Raw genomic sequence first — 16,963 nt, 5'->3', positions numbered from 1 at the left:
CATACGTGGTCCAGTCTTCTATTGCATTGTCGAAGGCAGTGATATTGCCAGTCTTCGGCATCTTGGAAATCTAAGATGGCGCCTCCCGCGCTTTGCCTTCTTCACCAATTTAACAAAATGGCGCCTCCCGCGCTTACTGTCTTCTCCGCCGCTGCTAGCGCTGTTGCTGGCGTTTTATGCCTTGATGGCGACGCCCTATGGTCTTCGCGCACTTCCCCCTGCGCTGCTGCTAACGCTGCTCTCCGCGGTTCCCGTGGCAAACTGCAGCTCCTCGCGGCTTTCTGCGCTTCTCATTTCTTTTTCCCCATCGTCGGAGCAACCCTACGGGATACTTCCCTCCCTCTTCTCGGGTCTGTACGCTGCCCGGCTTCGTAGTACCTGCCGCGCCCTGTGTGCTCCACCCTCTCTCTCTCTCTCCTCTTCCCGACAACGCTGCTCGGCCCCGTTGAAAAGCCACCCGATCGAGCTCTAGCCCGCCGCAGCCCAGGAAGGATCAGTGTACTACCTGCCACCAGCCCGATTAGCTGTAACACCATCGACAGGATAACCAAGCCCCGCTCTCAACAGCCTCTCCTGCAAATCTTCAACTCCGATGAATCAGAGGCGGTTGCCCACAGTCGACGCCCGTTTCTTCTGTTTGTTTTGTTTTTCTTTCTTCTTTCTGGCCTCGACCTCTGGCAACTTCGCTTCAGGGATGGATCCCCATGAGGTGGTGCAGACTGTAGGTAAGTTCGGATCTGCTCGTCGCCAGTATTATGCCCGTGTGTAATTGAGACACGGACTGCAGGAGTTGGTTATAACAGGTCTTTACTGAGTGGGGACAAACGGGAACTAACTATGCAAAGTTACTACACAGGCTTATATACAGGGGTGGTCACTACTGGTACTGCAGTATACAGGGGCTGCAGAATATAGTTCCTTCTGCAAAGTACATACACTACAGGCAGGTTGTCCAGAGGTACATCGTGGGGCCAGAGGGAGGGATCACAAAGTCCGGGGGGTGGTGATCCGAGGCCGGCGGGGAGATCGCAGGCACTGGGGGGTGTGGGGAGATCGGAAGGGTCAACTTGGTGGGCGCTTGTGGCTGAAGGGGGGTGTTCAATCGCGGGGGGGTAGGAGGTATGGGGAAGTAAGTGAGCTGGATCCAGCAGGTAATTAGAAAGGCACTTGTAAGGCATTTACCTGCTGGATCCAACAGTCCTCGCCTCCCTTTAGCTACCACGTTAAATTTAAAATGGAGATTAAATCTAAGGCATGCAGCCTCATTATAATATTTAAATGACCAACCCACCTCCTGGGAGCCTCTGTTAAACCCAGAAGTCATGGTGTGGAGATGCCGGAGTTGGACTGGGGTGGACAAATGTAAAAAGTCACACAACACCAGGTTATAGTCCAACAGCTTTATTTGAAATCACAAGCTTTCGGAGCGCTGCTCCTTCGTCAGGTGAAGTGGAGAAATGCATAAAGACACAGCTTATATAGTCAGAGAATCACGTCAGATGTTTACAGGTAACCTTTCCAACTGCCATTTATCACACCTCGGCAGAGAGATAATCACAGCAGTCAAAGGTGTGAATGGTGTCCAAACAGGTCAGTCAGGGAAACATTACATCAAAGAACAATGAGGTGGGGTCACAAGGGGTCAAATATTGCAGATGCTGGGGTTTGTATGAAAAACAAAAAAACAGGCAAAAAACATTTTTTTTTGGCTGGAAATCACAGCAGGTCCGGCCGCATCTGTGTAGAGAGAACAAACCAATGTCGACTCGAGTCTGGATGACCCTGCATCAGGTGGGGTTACATGTAGCGTGACATGAACCCAAGATCTCGGTTGAGGCCGTCCTCATGGGCGCGGAACTTGGCTATCAGTTTCTGCGCGACGATTTTGCGTTGTCGTGTGTCTCGAAGGCCACCTTGGAGAATGCTTACCCGAAGATCGGAGGCTGAATGTCCTTGACTGCTGAAGTGTTCCCCGACTGGGAGGGAACACTCCTGCCTGGTGATTGTTGCGTGGTGTCCGTTCATCCGTTGTCGCAGTGTCTGCATGGTCTCGCCGATGTACCATGCTCCGGGGCATCCTTTCCTGCAACCCAGAAGTGGGCGGGTTTGAGGCGTGTTTGGTTCAGGTTTGAGATTTGAACATTTTAACATCCCACCTGACCCAAATCCACCTGTTTTTGGGGGTTAAAATTCCAAGAGATGCATAGGACACTCGTAGAAATGGCTATAATGATAATAAAAGATGGGATATAGACAGTAGAGAGAAGGATCGTAGCTCGTAAAATCAAAGATGTAGAATCACTTTGAATGGAGCTAAGAAACAACAAGGGTCAGAAAACACTGGTGGGAATAGATTATGGGCCCCTGAACAGTAGGTTTAGCGTTGGACAGAGTATAAATCGGGAAATTAGAGGTTCATGCATCAAGGGTAATATAGTAATCATGGGGGACTTTAATTTTCATATAGACTGGGCAAACCGAATTTACAGTAATACTGCAGAGCATGAGTTCATGGGATGCATTTAAGATAGTTTTCTATACCAGTATGTCGAGGAACCAACAAGGGAACAAGCTATTTCAGATCTAGTATTGTGCAACGAGACAGGGTTAATTAATAACCTTGTAGTAAAGGAGCCTCTGGGGAGAGTGATTATAATATGACAGAATTTTATATTGAGTTTGAGAGAGGTTTAGTTAAGTCCCAGACTAGGATCTTAAATCTGAACAAAGCAAACCATGTAGGTATGGGGACGAGTCGACTAAGATAGATTAGGAAACTAGGTTCAAATATTTGACGGTAGATAAGCAATGGCAAACAATTCAAAGAAACCATTCATAATTTGCAACAAATATACATTACCTGAAGGAATAAAAACCCCACAGGCAAATTGGTTCAATCGTGGCTAACAAGAGAAGTTAAAGATAGTATTAGATGAAAGGAAGAGGCTTATAATATTGCCAAAAAGTAGTAAGCCTGTGGATTGGGAGGATTTTAGAATTCAGCAAAGGATGAGCAAGAAATTGATAGAGAGACAAAAGAGAACATGAGAATAAACTAGCAGGGGTCATATAATCAGGTTGTAAAAGCTTCCATAGGTATGTCAAAAGGAAGTGATCAGTGAAAGTAAATGTGGGTCCCTTGCAGGCAGAGAAAGGAGAAATTATAATGGGGAATAAGGAATTGGCAGAGACATTAAACAAATACATTGTATCTGTCTTCATGGAAGGCACAAAAAACATTCCATAAATAATGGGAAACCAAGGGTCTAGTGAGAATGAGGAACTTAAAGAAAGGAGTATTAGCAAAGAAATAGTACTAGAGAAATTAATGGGACTAAAAGCCATCAAATCCCCTAGACCTGATGGCCTACACCGTCGGGTTTTAAGAGAGGTGGCTATAGAGATAATGGATGCATTGGTTTTGATCTTCCAGAATTCCCTTGATTCTAGAACAGTCCCCACAGATTGGAAGGTAGTAAATGTAACCCCGCTGTTCAAGAAAGGAGGGAGAGAGAAAACAGAGAACTACAAACCAGTTAGTCTGACATCAGTAGTAGGGAAAATGCTAGAATCTATTATTCGGGACGTGGTAACAGGGTACTTAGACAATCATAATATGAGTGGGCGGAGTCAGCACGGATTTATGAAAGAGAAATCGTGTTTGACAAATCTGAGTGTTTTGAGGTTGTAACTAGCAAGGTAGTAGATAAGGTGGAACCAATGGATATAGTGTATTTGGATTTTCAAAAAGCCACACGTGAAAATTAGGGCTCATGGGACTGGGGGTAATATATTAGCATGGATTGAAGAATAGTTATCAGACAGAAAACAGAAAGTAGGAATAAACAGTTTATTTTTGGGATGACAGACTGTAACTAGTGGGATACCGCAAGGATCAATGCTTGGGCCTCAGCTATTTACAATCTACATTAATGACTTAGATGAGAGGACCGAGTGTATTGTATCCAAGTTTTCTGATGAAACAAGGCTAAGTGGGGAAGTAAGTTGTGAGGAGGACACAAAGAGGCTGCAAAGGGATATAGACAGGTTAAATGAATGTATTCCATCTGCCATGTTCTGGCCCAATGTGGAGAAATGTGAAGTTATCCACTTTGGTAGGAAAATTTGAAAAGCAGAATATTTTTTAAATGTTGAGATTGGGAAATGTTGCTATTCAGAGGGACTTTGGTGCTCTTGTACATGGATCACAGAAAGTTAACATGCAAGTACAGCAAGCAATTAGGAAAGCAAATGGTATGTTAGCATTTATTATAAAAAGGATTGGAGTATAAGAGTAAAGAAGTCTTACTGCAATTATATAAAGCCTTGGTAACACCACACATGGAGTACCATGTACAGTTTTGGTCTCCTTACTTAGGAAAAGATATACTTGCCTTACAGGGAGTGCAATGAAAGTTTACCAGACTGATTCCTGCGATGGGAGGATTGTTCTATGAGTAGAGATTGAGGAGACTAGGCCTATATTCCCTAGAAGAATGAGAAATGCATAAAATTCTTAAGGGTCTTGACAGGGTACATGCTGAGAGGATGTTACCCCTGGCTGGGCACTCTTGAACTATGGGTCACAGTCTCAGAATAAGTGGTCAGCTATTTAGGACTGAGATGAGGAGAAATTTCTTCATTCAGAGGATTATGAATCTTTGGAATTCTCTACCCCAGAGAGCTATGGATGCTCAGTCGTTGAGTGTATTCAAAACAGAGATCGATAAATTTTTGGATATTAAGGTAATCAAGGGATAAAAACAGAAAATGCTGGAAATACTCAGCAGGTCAGGCAGCATCTGTGGAGAGAGAAACAAAGTTAACGTTTCAGGTCGATGACCCGTCGTCAGAACTGGAAAAAGCTGGAGATGGAACAGGTTTTTAAGCAAGTGTAGGGGCAGGGAAAGGAGGAAGGGGAGGAAAGAACAAAAGGGAAGGTCTGTGATTGGATGGAAGGCAGGAGAGATTAAGAGACAAAAGGGATGATGGTGCAAGGCAAAAGGAGATGGTAATGGGACAAGTTAAGAAACAAAAGATGGCTCCAGATGAAGTGTAAATGGCGATGGCAGAATGAAAGACAGCTGCTGCGTGAGAGAGAGAAAAAATGCGAAAAAAACGAAGATGGGGCAGAGGTTATGGTCTGAACCCGCATGTGTCCTAGCTATGCCTGCCTTTTCGTGGTTTATGTGGAACATTCTTTGTTCCAGTCCTACTCAGGTCCCCTCCCTCACCTCTTTTTCCGGTACATTGATGACAGTATCGGTGCCGTTTTCTGCTCTCACCCTGAACTAGAAAATTTCATTCACTTTGCTTCCAATTTCCACCCTTCCCTCACCTTCACATGGTCCATCTCCGACTCTTCCCTTCCCTTCTTCAACTTCTCTATCACCATCTCGGATGATAAGCTAATGACAAACATTCACTACAAGCCCACTGACTCTCACAGCTACCTGGACTACACTTCCTCCCACCCCACTTCCTGTAAGGACTCTATTCCATTCTGCCAGTTTCTTCATCTCTGCAGCATCTGCTCAGACGATGCCACCTTCCATGCTAGTGTTTCCGACATGTCTTCCTTTTTCCTCAACCAAGGATTCCCCTCTACTGTGGTTGACACGGCCCTTGACCGTGTTCATTCTATTTCCTGCACTTCTGCTCTCACCCCTTCCCCTCCCTCCCGGAACCATGCTAGGGTTCCCCTTGTCCTCACCTTTCACCCCACCAGTCTTCACATCTAACGGATCATCCTCCGCCATTTCTGCCACGTCCAGTGTGATCCCGCCACCAAACACATCTTCCCCTCACCTCCCCTTTCAGTGTTCCGAAGGGACCGCTCCCTCCGTGGCACCCTGGTCCACTCCTCTATCACCCCCAACACCCCTTCCCCTTCGTCCAGCATATTCCCGTGCAAGCACATGCCCTTTTACCTCCTCCCTTCCCACTGTCCAGGGCCCCAAACACTCCTTCCAGGAGAAACAGCGATTTAGTTGTACTTCTTGCAATCTAGTATACTGTATTTGCTGCTCACAATGCGGTCTCCTCTACATTGGGGAGACCAAACGCAGATTGGGTAACCGCTTTGCAGAACACCTCCGTTCAGTCCGTATGGGTGACCCTGAGCTTCCGGTCGCTTGTCACTTTAATTCTCCGCTCCACTCCCACTCAGACCTCACCGTCCTCTGCCTCTTACACTGTTCCAATGAAGCTCAACGTGAGCTCGAGGAACAGCACCTCATCTTTCGATTAGGCACTTTACAGCCTTCTGGACTCAACATCGAGTTCAACAATTTCAGACCATAACCTCTGCCCCCATTTTTTTTTTCCCCATTTGTTTTCTCTCTCTCACATGGCATCTGTCTTTCATTCCGGCATCGCCATTTACACTTCATCTCGAGCCATCTTTTGTTTCTTAACTTGTCCCATTACCATCTCCTTTTGCCTTGCACCATCATCCCTTTTGTCTCTTAATCTCTCCTGCCTTCCACCCTATCACAGACCTTCCCTTTTGTTCTTTCATCCCCTCCCCCCTTTCCCTGCTCCTACATTTGCTTAAAAACCTGTTCCATCTCCAGCTTTTTCCAGTTCTGATGAAGGGTCATCGACCTGAAACATTAACTCCGTTTCTCTCTCCACAGATGCTGCCTGACCTACTGAATATTTCCAGCATTTTCTGTTTTTATTTCAGATTTCCAGCATTCGGAGTATTTTGCTTCTGTATTAAGGTAATCAAGGGATATGGGGATAGGGCGGGAAGGTGGAGTTGAGGTAGAAGATCAGACATGATTTTATTGAATGACAGAGCAGGCTCGAGGGGATGAATGGCCGACTCCTGCTCCTATTTCTTATGTTCTTAAATGGCTGTTTACACCATTTCTTCAAGATTTTCACCAAACTTCCACCACAGTTACAGCAGGAGGCCTGAGAAATTATCCCTTACTTTTAATTAACTCTTGTCAAAACATGCAGTGGGATAAATGTGCTTTAACTATCTCCTGTCATACACTACAATGTGATATGGATATGCTTCGAATTAAGTTCTGTGATAATTTTTTGATATAGATCATTAGAATGTTTCAAGATAATTTAAAAGTCAATCTATCCCAGCATTCCTTTCTTTTAGCATTTTTAGCGGTAGAGCAAATGTGAGAGAAAGGAGTAATCTTAATCTTGACTATACATGAACAACAGACAGTTTGGAAACACAAAGGCAGAGAAGGAATACACCCAGGTCTAGGGAACAGGATAAACATTTGTCCTAAACACTTAGTGTACTATAAACAAAACTTGTAGCACAAAGGCAAAGGCTGAAAGAGATAAGCTGAATAAATGCCTAAAAATGCGAGCTCAGCTAAACGTGCAAACTATATATTGGTACCTACGTATTATGTAGGCACAGGCCAAGGTGGCATTATAGTATAAGAATAGAACCAGGTTCCCTTTAACTTCTTGGTGTTCTCGAGGGTCAGGAGCCAGGACCTGGTGGGCAGGATCTGGTCGCTCCAGGACTTGTGTTGGTCAGAGCGTGCTCTCGAGGTGGTCGGAGCCTGGGAAACAGGTTGAATTATTTGCATGTTATATAATATAAATGGAAGACCAAATCAGTCAGTGTAACAAAGCTTGTTATTATAAAAAAATAATCATGTGTGAATCATAAGCGAAGTTATTGTTGCTGGAATAACAACCCTTTCTTCCAACAGTAACCACTAAGAAATCCGCTAACATAGCTACATTGTTATTTACCTGACAGCTATATTTACAAAGGAATATACTAAATGATCATTGGATTGGACTCCATGACAGTGTTGAAGAAGGGAAGTGGCGCTGGGTGGATGGTACAGATTATGCTTCAACTACCAAGTGAGTAGTGTTTTGCATCACACAGTAAGGTAATTTTCACTCTCACTGCCTGGACAGAAATCGCCCACCATATTGAACCCGTCCAAATGTTATCCCATTGCTTTCTTATAATCAGAGCTTTCAGAATTTCTGTCCCAGATCCCCCAGGATCCTTGTCGGTCAGTAAGGTCCTTGGGTTTCAGTAAGTTCTTTAGTACCATCTCTTTTTGAATAATAATCTCCATTATCTGTCTTACACCCTGTTGTACAGTCCCAAAATTCATCCACCTTGAAAAATCATGCAAAGTCCTAATTTAGTAACTCTGCCCCTCTCTCACTCACACCACATCCATCTCTTAGTGACCCAACCCCATACTGTCTATCCTCTCCCTCCCAATGTGCCTATAAAAAGCCTTTTACTGCCCTTTATGTTTTAGTTATTTTTCTCTCATACTCCCTCAGTCTTTCTAATCTCTTTTGCCACAGCTTTCCTATATGCTCTATACTTGGCCCAACGGACTTCATTATCTGCCCTGAGAATGCTAAATGCACCTTTTGTAGTTATATAGATTCATAGAATCATATAGCACAGAAGGAGGCCAATCTGCTCTGCATCCTCTCCAAGGCCTTGATATGCTTCCTAAAGTGCGGTGCACAGAATTGGACACAGTACTCCAGGGGCCGAACCAGTGTTTAATACAGGTTCATCACAATTTCCACACTTTTGTACTCTATGGAATCCATTTTCATTGACCCGTGGAGTCGGGACTGGAGGCGTGCGGGGGGTTAAAGTCCCAAATTCGGGGGTCCCGACACCATCCCGCCCCCAACCCGCCTCCATGTAAGTTTCAAAGGAGGTGGGTACCCGCCCCGCACTGGGACCCGCCTACCCGATGCGGGAAGGGATTAGTACCAATTAACTGCCTGTTAACAGGTAGTTAACAGGCAGTTTTTAGCCTAATCCCTATTTTAAAGCTTGAAGTGTGGGATTCCCGACGGCTCCAAACCATGCCAAGTTAGAGGAGTCGGGCCGTCGGGTTGAAGGACTTGGAGGGGTCGAGATGTCGGTGTTCAGGTGAGTGATGGGTGCATGAGTGCAAAGGTAAGTGTGTTTGGTGTGTCTAAAGTGTGTAAAGAAGTTTAAATTACCTGTACTTACCTTTTCAGCCTTCCTTCCTCTAGGTTTCTGGAGTCCATCATCTAACCGGCACAGAAAGCAGAATGGCTGTGAACTGTCAAAAGTGACAGCCTGCAGCTTTCTGTGCCGGTGAGATTTCTAACTGAGTCTGTGTAGAAGGACTCAGGTTAGAAGTAAGACTGTCAGTGTTTGACAGCTTCAAACAGCTGTGAAACACTGATAATTCATCTGTCAAAATGTCTTGACAGATGAAATTTCAGTCTGACGTCACCTGTTGCCGGGTGGCCCTTAATTGGCCTGCTGAGCCCGCTGGGCGGGCTCAACAAGGTCAATCAAGTTAAAATTGCGTGGATTGGCCGCATCTCGATGGAGGCAGGACTACAACCCTTGAAAGTTGTAGTTCTGCCTCCTTCCTGACATCTGAATGAAAATCACCCCCTATACCTCTACTCATTAAGCCCAGGATCCCGTAAGCCTTTTTAAATGCTTCCTCAACCTGCCCTGCCACCTACAACGATTTATGCACACATACCCCCAGGTCTCTCTGTTTGTACACCCGTTTCAGGATTGTACCCTTTAGTTTATATGCGCTCTCCTCATTCTTTCTACCAAAATGTATCACTTCACATTTTTCTGCGTTAAATTTCATCTGCCATGTGTCCGCCCATTGCACCAGCCTGCCTATGTCTTCCTGAAATCTAACACTATCCTCCTCACTGTTCACTATACTTCCAAGTTTTGTGTCATATGCAAATTTTTAAATTGTGCCCTGTAAACCCACGTCCAAGTCATTAATGTATATCAAGAAAAGCAGTGGTCCTAGAACCGACCCCTGCGGAACACCACTGTATACCTTCCTCCAGTCCGAAAAACAACTGTTCACCAATACTCTCTGTTTCCTGTCACCTAGCAAATTCTGTAACCATGCTGCCACTGTCCCTTTTATTCCAGCTGTGGCCTAACTAGCGTTTTATACAGCTCCATCATAACCTCCCTGCACTTATACTCTCTGCCTCGGCTAATGAAGGCAAGTATCCCATATGCCTTTTTAACCACCTTATCTACCTGTCCTGCTGCCTTCAGGGATCTATGCACACCAAGGTCCCTCTGATCCTCTGTCCTTCCTAGGGTCCTACCATTCATTGTGTATTCCCATGCCTTGTTAGACCTCCCAAAATGCATCACCTCACACTTTTCAGGGTTAAATTCCATTTGCCACTGTTCTGCCCACCAACCAACCCGTCTACATCGTCCTGTAGCCTGAGGCTTCCCTCCTCACTATTTACCACTCCACCAATTTTTGTGTCATCTGCGAACTTACTGATCATACCTCCTACATTCATATCCAAATCATTAATGTACACTACAAACAGCAAACGACCCAGCACCGATCCCTGCGGTACACCACTGGACACAGGCGTCCGGTCACAAAAACAACCTTCGACCATCAACCTCTGCCTCCTGCCACTAAGCCAATTTTGGATCCAATGTGACAAATTGCCCTGGATCCCATGGGCTCTTACCTTCTTGACCAGTCTCCCATGCGGGACTTTGCCAAAAGCCTTACTGAAATCCATGTAGACTACATCAACTGCACTACCCTCATCCACACACCTAGTCACCCCCTCGAAAAATTCAATTAAATTGGTTAGACATGATCTCCGCCTGACAAAGCCATGCTGACTATCCTTGATTAATCCTTGCTTCTCCAAGTGGAGACTAATTCTGTCCCTCAGAATTTTTTCCAATAATTTCCCTATCACTAATGTTAGACTCACTGGCCTGTAATTCCCTGGTTTATCCCTACTACCCTTCTTGAATAATGGTACTACGTTAGCTGTTCTCCAGTCCTCTGGCACCTTCCCTGTGGCCAGAGAGGTTCTGGAAATTTGTGTCAGAGCCCCTGCAATCTCCTCCCTTGCCTCACACAGCAGCCTGGGATACATCTCATTAGGGCCTGGGGATTTATCCACTTTTAAGCCCGCTAAAACCGCTAGTACCTCCTCCAACTCAATACTAATTTGTTCAAGTATATCACAATCCCCCTACCTGATTGCTACGCCTACATTGTCCTTCTCTAGTGAACATAGATGCAAAATATTCATTTAAAACCTCACCCGCATCTTCCGGCTCTACACACAGATTGCCACTTTGGTCCCTAATGGGCCCTACTCTTTCCCTGGTTATCCTCTTGCCCTTAATATACTTATAAAACACCTTGTGCCTTGTAGATGGCAGAAAGGCTTTGGGGAGTCAGGAAGTGAGACACTCGCCACAGAATACCTAGCCTCTGACCTGCTCTTGTTGCCACAGTATTTATGTGGCTGGTCCAGTTAAGTTTCTGGACAATAGTGACCCCAAGGATGTTGATGGTGGGGGATTCGGCGATGGTAATGCCACTGAATGTCAAGGGGCAGTGGTTAGCCTCTTACTTGTTGGAGATAGTCATTGCCTGGCACTTCTATGGTGCGAATGTTACCCACCACTTATCAGCCCAAGCCTAAACGTCGTCCAGGTCTTGTTGCATGTGGGCATGGACTGCTTCATTATCTGAGGAGTTGTGAATGCCACTGAACACTGTGCAGTCATCAGCGAACATCCCCATTTCTGAACTTATGTTGGAGGGAAGGTCATTGATGACCATCTGCAAACTTTGAAATTGTGCCCTATATAGTTTGGACCCCAGTTTTCGATACACTTACGAACATATGAGCAATGATGGAGAGGTAAAGGCCTGCTGGTCCATCCAGCCTGGCTCACACAATTGCGATACCTTGTGTGTCACAATATATACACTCCCCACCTCACCCGAACCCATGTGATCTCCTGGGAGAGGCGATAAACTCCAGGCCAATTTGGAGGGAAAAAATTTGGGAATTTCCTCTCCTACCCATGTAGGTGATCGAAACTAATCCTGGAGATCACTGGCCTTGAATTCCCAGCAGCACCTACCTCTTGTAAGAGGTGATCTCCGCTCCACCCAGGAACAGGTCCAGCTCTCGCTTGAAGGAATTCACTGAATCAACATCAAACAACGCACGAGCTGGCAGCCTGTCCCAGAGGTCCCCTATTCTCTGGGAAATGAACCACCTCCTGACATCTAACCTAGATCTGGCCTTGTACAACATAAAATTGTGACTCCTGGTCTTGCCAAACCTGTTTAATTGGCACAAATGTCAGCTGGAACACAATCTATTCCCTTCATCATCTTATAAACCTCAATCAGTCCACCTCTAAGTCTCGCTCCTCTAAAGTGTAGAGTCCCAAATCTTTTAGCCTATCTTGATCACTAAGATGCTTTATACAGGGAATTAGTCTAGAGGCCCTCCTCTGCACCCTCTCCAAAGCCTCAATATCACCCACAATGTGAGGAGACCAAAACTGGATTCCTTGTGAGGCCTGGTCAACGTCTTGCACAAGGACAAAATAGTAGGCCTCATCTTATACTCAGTTGTTGTATGAATGCACCCCAACACTCTATTCACTCTAGCTAGCGCTTCACGGCATTGCTCATATACATTTAGAGCTGTGTGCACGAGAATGCCCAGATCTTTTTCTTTCTCCGCCTTCTTTAATTCTTTTCCCTGAAGGGTATATGTATGTTGAGCATTCGCCCCATCCACACGCATAACAATGCACTTTTCCAAATTAAACATAATTTGCCAGTCATGAGCCCAATCTCCCAACACATTAAGAACCGTCTGAAGCAGACGAACATAATCTACAGTCTGAACACTCGCACAGATCTTGGTATCATCTGCAAATTTGCAGATCGTGCCCCACCACCTACATCCAGATCATTAATAAAAAGTGAAGAGCAATGGTTCCAATACTGATCCCAGCGGGACACCACTGGTGAACAAACAGATCCAGATCCATCTATAACTACTTTCTGCCTACGTCCTTCCATCCCGTTCTCAATCCAGCTCAATATATTACCACTAATACCAGAGGCTTCAATCTTGTAGAGAAGCCTCTTGGATGGTACCTTATCAAACCCTTTTTGGAAGTCTAAGTAGGTAATGTCTACTGGGCTTCCCTCGTCCACCATCTTCATGACTTCTTCAGAAAATACAATCAGATTTGTAAAACAGGACCTCCTTTTTATGAAACCATGTTGGGTGACCCTAAAATGACCCTCTCTATCCAAGCAATCATATATTGCATCCCTAATCATTCCCTCAAGCATCTTTCCTATTGCTGATGTTAAACTAACAGGCCGATAGTTACCTGTGTCCGTCTTGTCAACTTTTTTAAAGATGGGGACTATATTAGCCTCCTTCCAGTCTACAGGAACCATCCAGAGTGCAGTGAGCTATTAAAAATACAGGCTACGGGCTCACACAGCACGTGTCCCATCTCCCTGAAGACCCTTGGCTGAATATTATCTTGCTTGGCTGCTCGATCTATGTTCAAGTTCTTAATTCTACCTAAAACACTATGGCCTAGAAATTCAGTTGGGCGCGCCAGCCGTTAGCGCCTTGGGTGAGTAGATCTCGAGCGCTAGGCGCTTATCGCCCGGCGCAGCGCGATCTGCGCCTCTCCCCAACTTCAGGACACATTTAGCGCTGGCGCAAAGTCTTAGCGCGCGCCCTGCTGCGCGCACAGATCATGACGTCATTTAATAGTGCAACGCACTTTGTGCGCCCCAAACCGGAACTTCACTCGCGCCGGCCCATTGTGCGCCGGGCGGCCCGAGCGACTGTGAAGTGGAATGGTACACAGGCCAGGCGGGCCGCGGGGAGCGCTAATTAAAGGGCACTTACCCAGCAGTATAAAGGCCAGCCATTTTGCAGCATTCACTCTTGTGCAACGGTTTTTTGGACAGAGACCAAGGAGGAGAGTTTACTGGTTTGGACCAACACTTGGACAGGTATTTTTGGCTCAGGCCAGAGCTTACCAATTATCTTTGCCTTCATTCAGAGCTCAGTGTTTGCCAGCATATAATGGGGGCTGCATTGGGTGGCAACGCTGAATTTCAGCCTTATGCCAGAAGGGCTTACCGACGCCGTGAGAGAGTGGCAGCCCTGGCTAGAAGCAGAGGGGGCAACAGGCGTCGGCAACTGAGGCCTTACCCACGCAGGGTATACCGCCAGCAGACCTCCTATCTGACCATGTCTGCCGCGATGTGTGTTAGGAGGCTGCGATTCCGAAGGGAGGTGGTTGCAGACATCTGCCGGCTGCTTCAGAGAGATCTGCAGCCACAGCTGATGCGCAGGACGTCTCTGTCAGTGGCAGTGAAGGTGACGGTGGCTCTCAACTTCTATGCCTCCGGCTCCTTCCAATCCGCTACTGGGGACATCGCTAACATCTCCCAGTTTGCCGTGCATTGCTGCATCCGCCAGGTGACCGAAGCCCTTTTCAGAAGGAGACATCAATTCATCTCCTTCCCCATGACCCTGGACAAGCAGCAGCAGCGTGCAGTGGGGTTTGCAAGAATAGCGGGCTTCCCCATGGTGCAGGGTGCCATTGACTGCACGCATGTGGCTTTGCGGGCACCTCTTGAGCATGCCGAGGATTACCGCAACCGGAAGGGCTACCATTCCCTCAATGTACAGCTGATGTGTGACCACAGGCAGCGCATCCTAGCTGTCAATGCCCGCTTTCCAGGCAGCAGCCACGATGCCTTTATCCTGCGACAGACAACTGTGGCTGACATGTTCCAGGCACAGCCTCCCCCAAGAGGATGGCTTATCGGGGACAAAGGCTATCCTTTGTGTACCTGGCTCATGACCCCGCTCCGCGCGCCCACGACCCCTGCTGAAGAGGCATACAATGAGAGCCATCAAGCGACGAGGAACCTCATAGAACAAACAATCGGCGTGCTCAAGCAACGGTTCCGCTGTCTCGATCGCTCCGGGGGAGCCCTCCAGTATTCGCAGGATCGAGTCTCCCAATTCGTCGTCGTTTGCTGCATGCTGCACAACCTGGCTATCCGCAGGACTCAGGCACTGCCACCTCACGTTGGACCACCACCTCAGGAGGAGGAGCAGGAGGAGCATGAGGACGATGAGGACGAGGAGTACCAGCCCAGGAGGGACGCACAAGGTCCAAGGGCCGCCCGTCGGCGGCTTATTGAACGTCACTTCTAGGCCCCCTGTCAGGGAATGGCTTGTGCCAATGATAGAACATGATTGCAGCCGCTCCGCAAGCCCTCAGCTGGTTAAGGCAACAAACATTTCAAAGATCAAACATGGACAATGTGAATAAATAAAATGCTTTATTGTACAAACTCTGGGCCCTTCCCACATGAAAACCAAAAACAGACGAAACCCCCAAAAAACACTCAAACACATTACTCGCTCCCACAACCTGGAGAGGATTAACAAAATAGGGCAACTAAAATGGCCGTCATTCTCGGCCTTCGTCAAAAACAAACATCACATCATCGGCCTTCAAAAAACAAACATCCAATTCTCGGCCTCAAGAAACAAACACAAATGGCCACACATTCGACTATTTGGCCCGCTAGGGCGATGCCTTGGCCATCTTTGGGTGGCCCCTGCCCGCCCTGCTGCTCCGCCTCAAAGTAAGGCCATTGGCTGCTGCAAGGCTGGGGGCAGGCTCCTGAGGGGCACATGTCGTGACGGCAGAAGCCCTTGGGGGTCGGCCTAGTCGAGGTCTGGCCGTCGAGCGGGCGGCTGTTGATTGCTGCAGCTGTGGCTGGCCAGCATCAGTCGCTGCAGCAGCTGCTGGCAGCTCCACTGGGGGAGTGGCAGTGGCGGCTGGAGGAATGGCGGCAAGCTGGCGGATGGCAGGCGCTCGCTGGTCGCCTGAGACACTGGCACTCGCCCGGGCCAGCACTGCAGCATGCGCACCAATCTGCCGAGGGACAGACCGCTGTGCTGCTGCAGCGCGCCGGGTGCCCTGGCGATGCCTGGCTGACACAGCGAGTGTGGCAGCAGTGAGTGCCCGTGTTGACCTGTTCACTGACCGCAGCAGAGCAGCCAGTGACTGGACAGCACCACTGATCACCTGGCCAGCCGCTGACAGATCTGCCCGGTATTCCGCCCGATTGGTGGCCTCTCAGGGCCCGAACTCGGCCACACTCCGAGAGAGGGAATCGATGGACTCAGGCAACCGTGCCACTGCCGCCATGAGCTCCGTGTGCCGGCGCTCCAAGTCCGCGGACAGGTCTTCGAGGCGTTCCATCTCCTCGGCGAAGAGCATCTCCTGACTGGAGGCCGGACTCTCCCTCTGGGGAGAAGGCCGCCGAGCTGGCCGACCCTTCCTGCGTTGCTGGAGGCCGCTGGGCCCAGCAATTGGACTCCCCTCCGACGCATCCCCCCTCTGGGGAGAAGGCCGCCGAGCTTCCACCCCCCTCCCGCCTTTCTGCAGCACGCAGGTCCCAGGAGCTCCACTCCCCTTCGACACTTCCGCCACGCTGCCCTCCAGGGAAGACGTGTCCCCTACATTGGCCTGGGTGGCCACGGCTGAGGGTTCCCCTGATGGGCCGCCTTCCTCTTGCTCCTCCTCCTGCTCCTCCTCGGAGGGTCTGTCACTGGCAAGTTGAGGGACCTCCTCTTGACCATCTGAAAGCAGGAAGGCACAAGAGTAGCTTTAGAGTGAGGAGAGGGCGTCAGTGCGGGATGCATGAGTGGTGGCATTCAGCGCATTGGTCGGACAGTGGCAAAGGATGTAGATCTGATGCGCAAGTGGGACGAGAGAGGTGCAAAAGGTGATGTCCTTACCATTGCTGCCCAGAACAGGGTCGGCATCTCCACATGCAACGGGCCCAATCACCCGGCCACCCATGAGGTGCTCCACGCGATGTTGCAGGTCGGTGAGTGGCTGGATATGGGGTCGGCCTCCCCCGGTCGCAGTCCGGCTCTTGCGATTATTCGCCAGCTTGGCCTGCAAGAGAAAGGACGGCCTCTAAGTACAGTGTGTCGCCGTGATCTTGTGTGCACTGCCTCCCATGGTGGAATAGCCTGGCCAGTGTGTCGCCATGATCTGGTGTGCACTGCCTCCCATGGTGGAATAGCC

At 48.1% G+C, this 16,963-nt stretch overlaps 1 protein-coding gene across 1 annotated transcript in view; it reads left to right on the top strand.

Annotated features, from left to right (window-relative positions):
* Window positions 1-16,963, top strand: part of LOC147097566 (hepatic lectin-like) — a 78,259-nt gene that overhangs the window by 55,850 nt on the left and 5,446 nt on the right. Inside the window, exon 6 of the mRNA XM_085971515.1 lies at window positions 7,751-7,860. Coding sequence (XP_085827641.1) covers window positions 7,751-7,860 — 110 coding nt within the window. The remainder of the gene's footprint in view (window positions 1-7,750; window positions 7,861-16,963) is intronic.

This window comes from Somniosus microcephalus, chromosome 31 (genome assembly GCF_052327205.1).
Source record: "Somniosus microcephalus isolate GS21.2 chromosome 31, FLI_Smic_1.0, whole genome shotgun sequence".
Classification (NCBI taxonomy): domain Eukaryota; kingdom Metazoa; phylum Chordata; class Chondrichthyes; order Squaliformes; family Somniosidae; genus Somniosus; species Somniosus microcephalus.
This window is presented reverse-complemented; position numbering and strand designations above follow the sequence as displayed.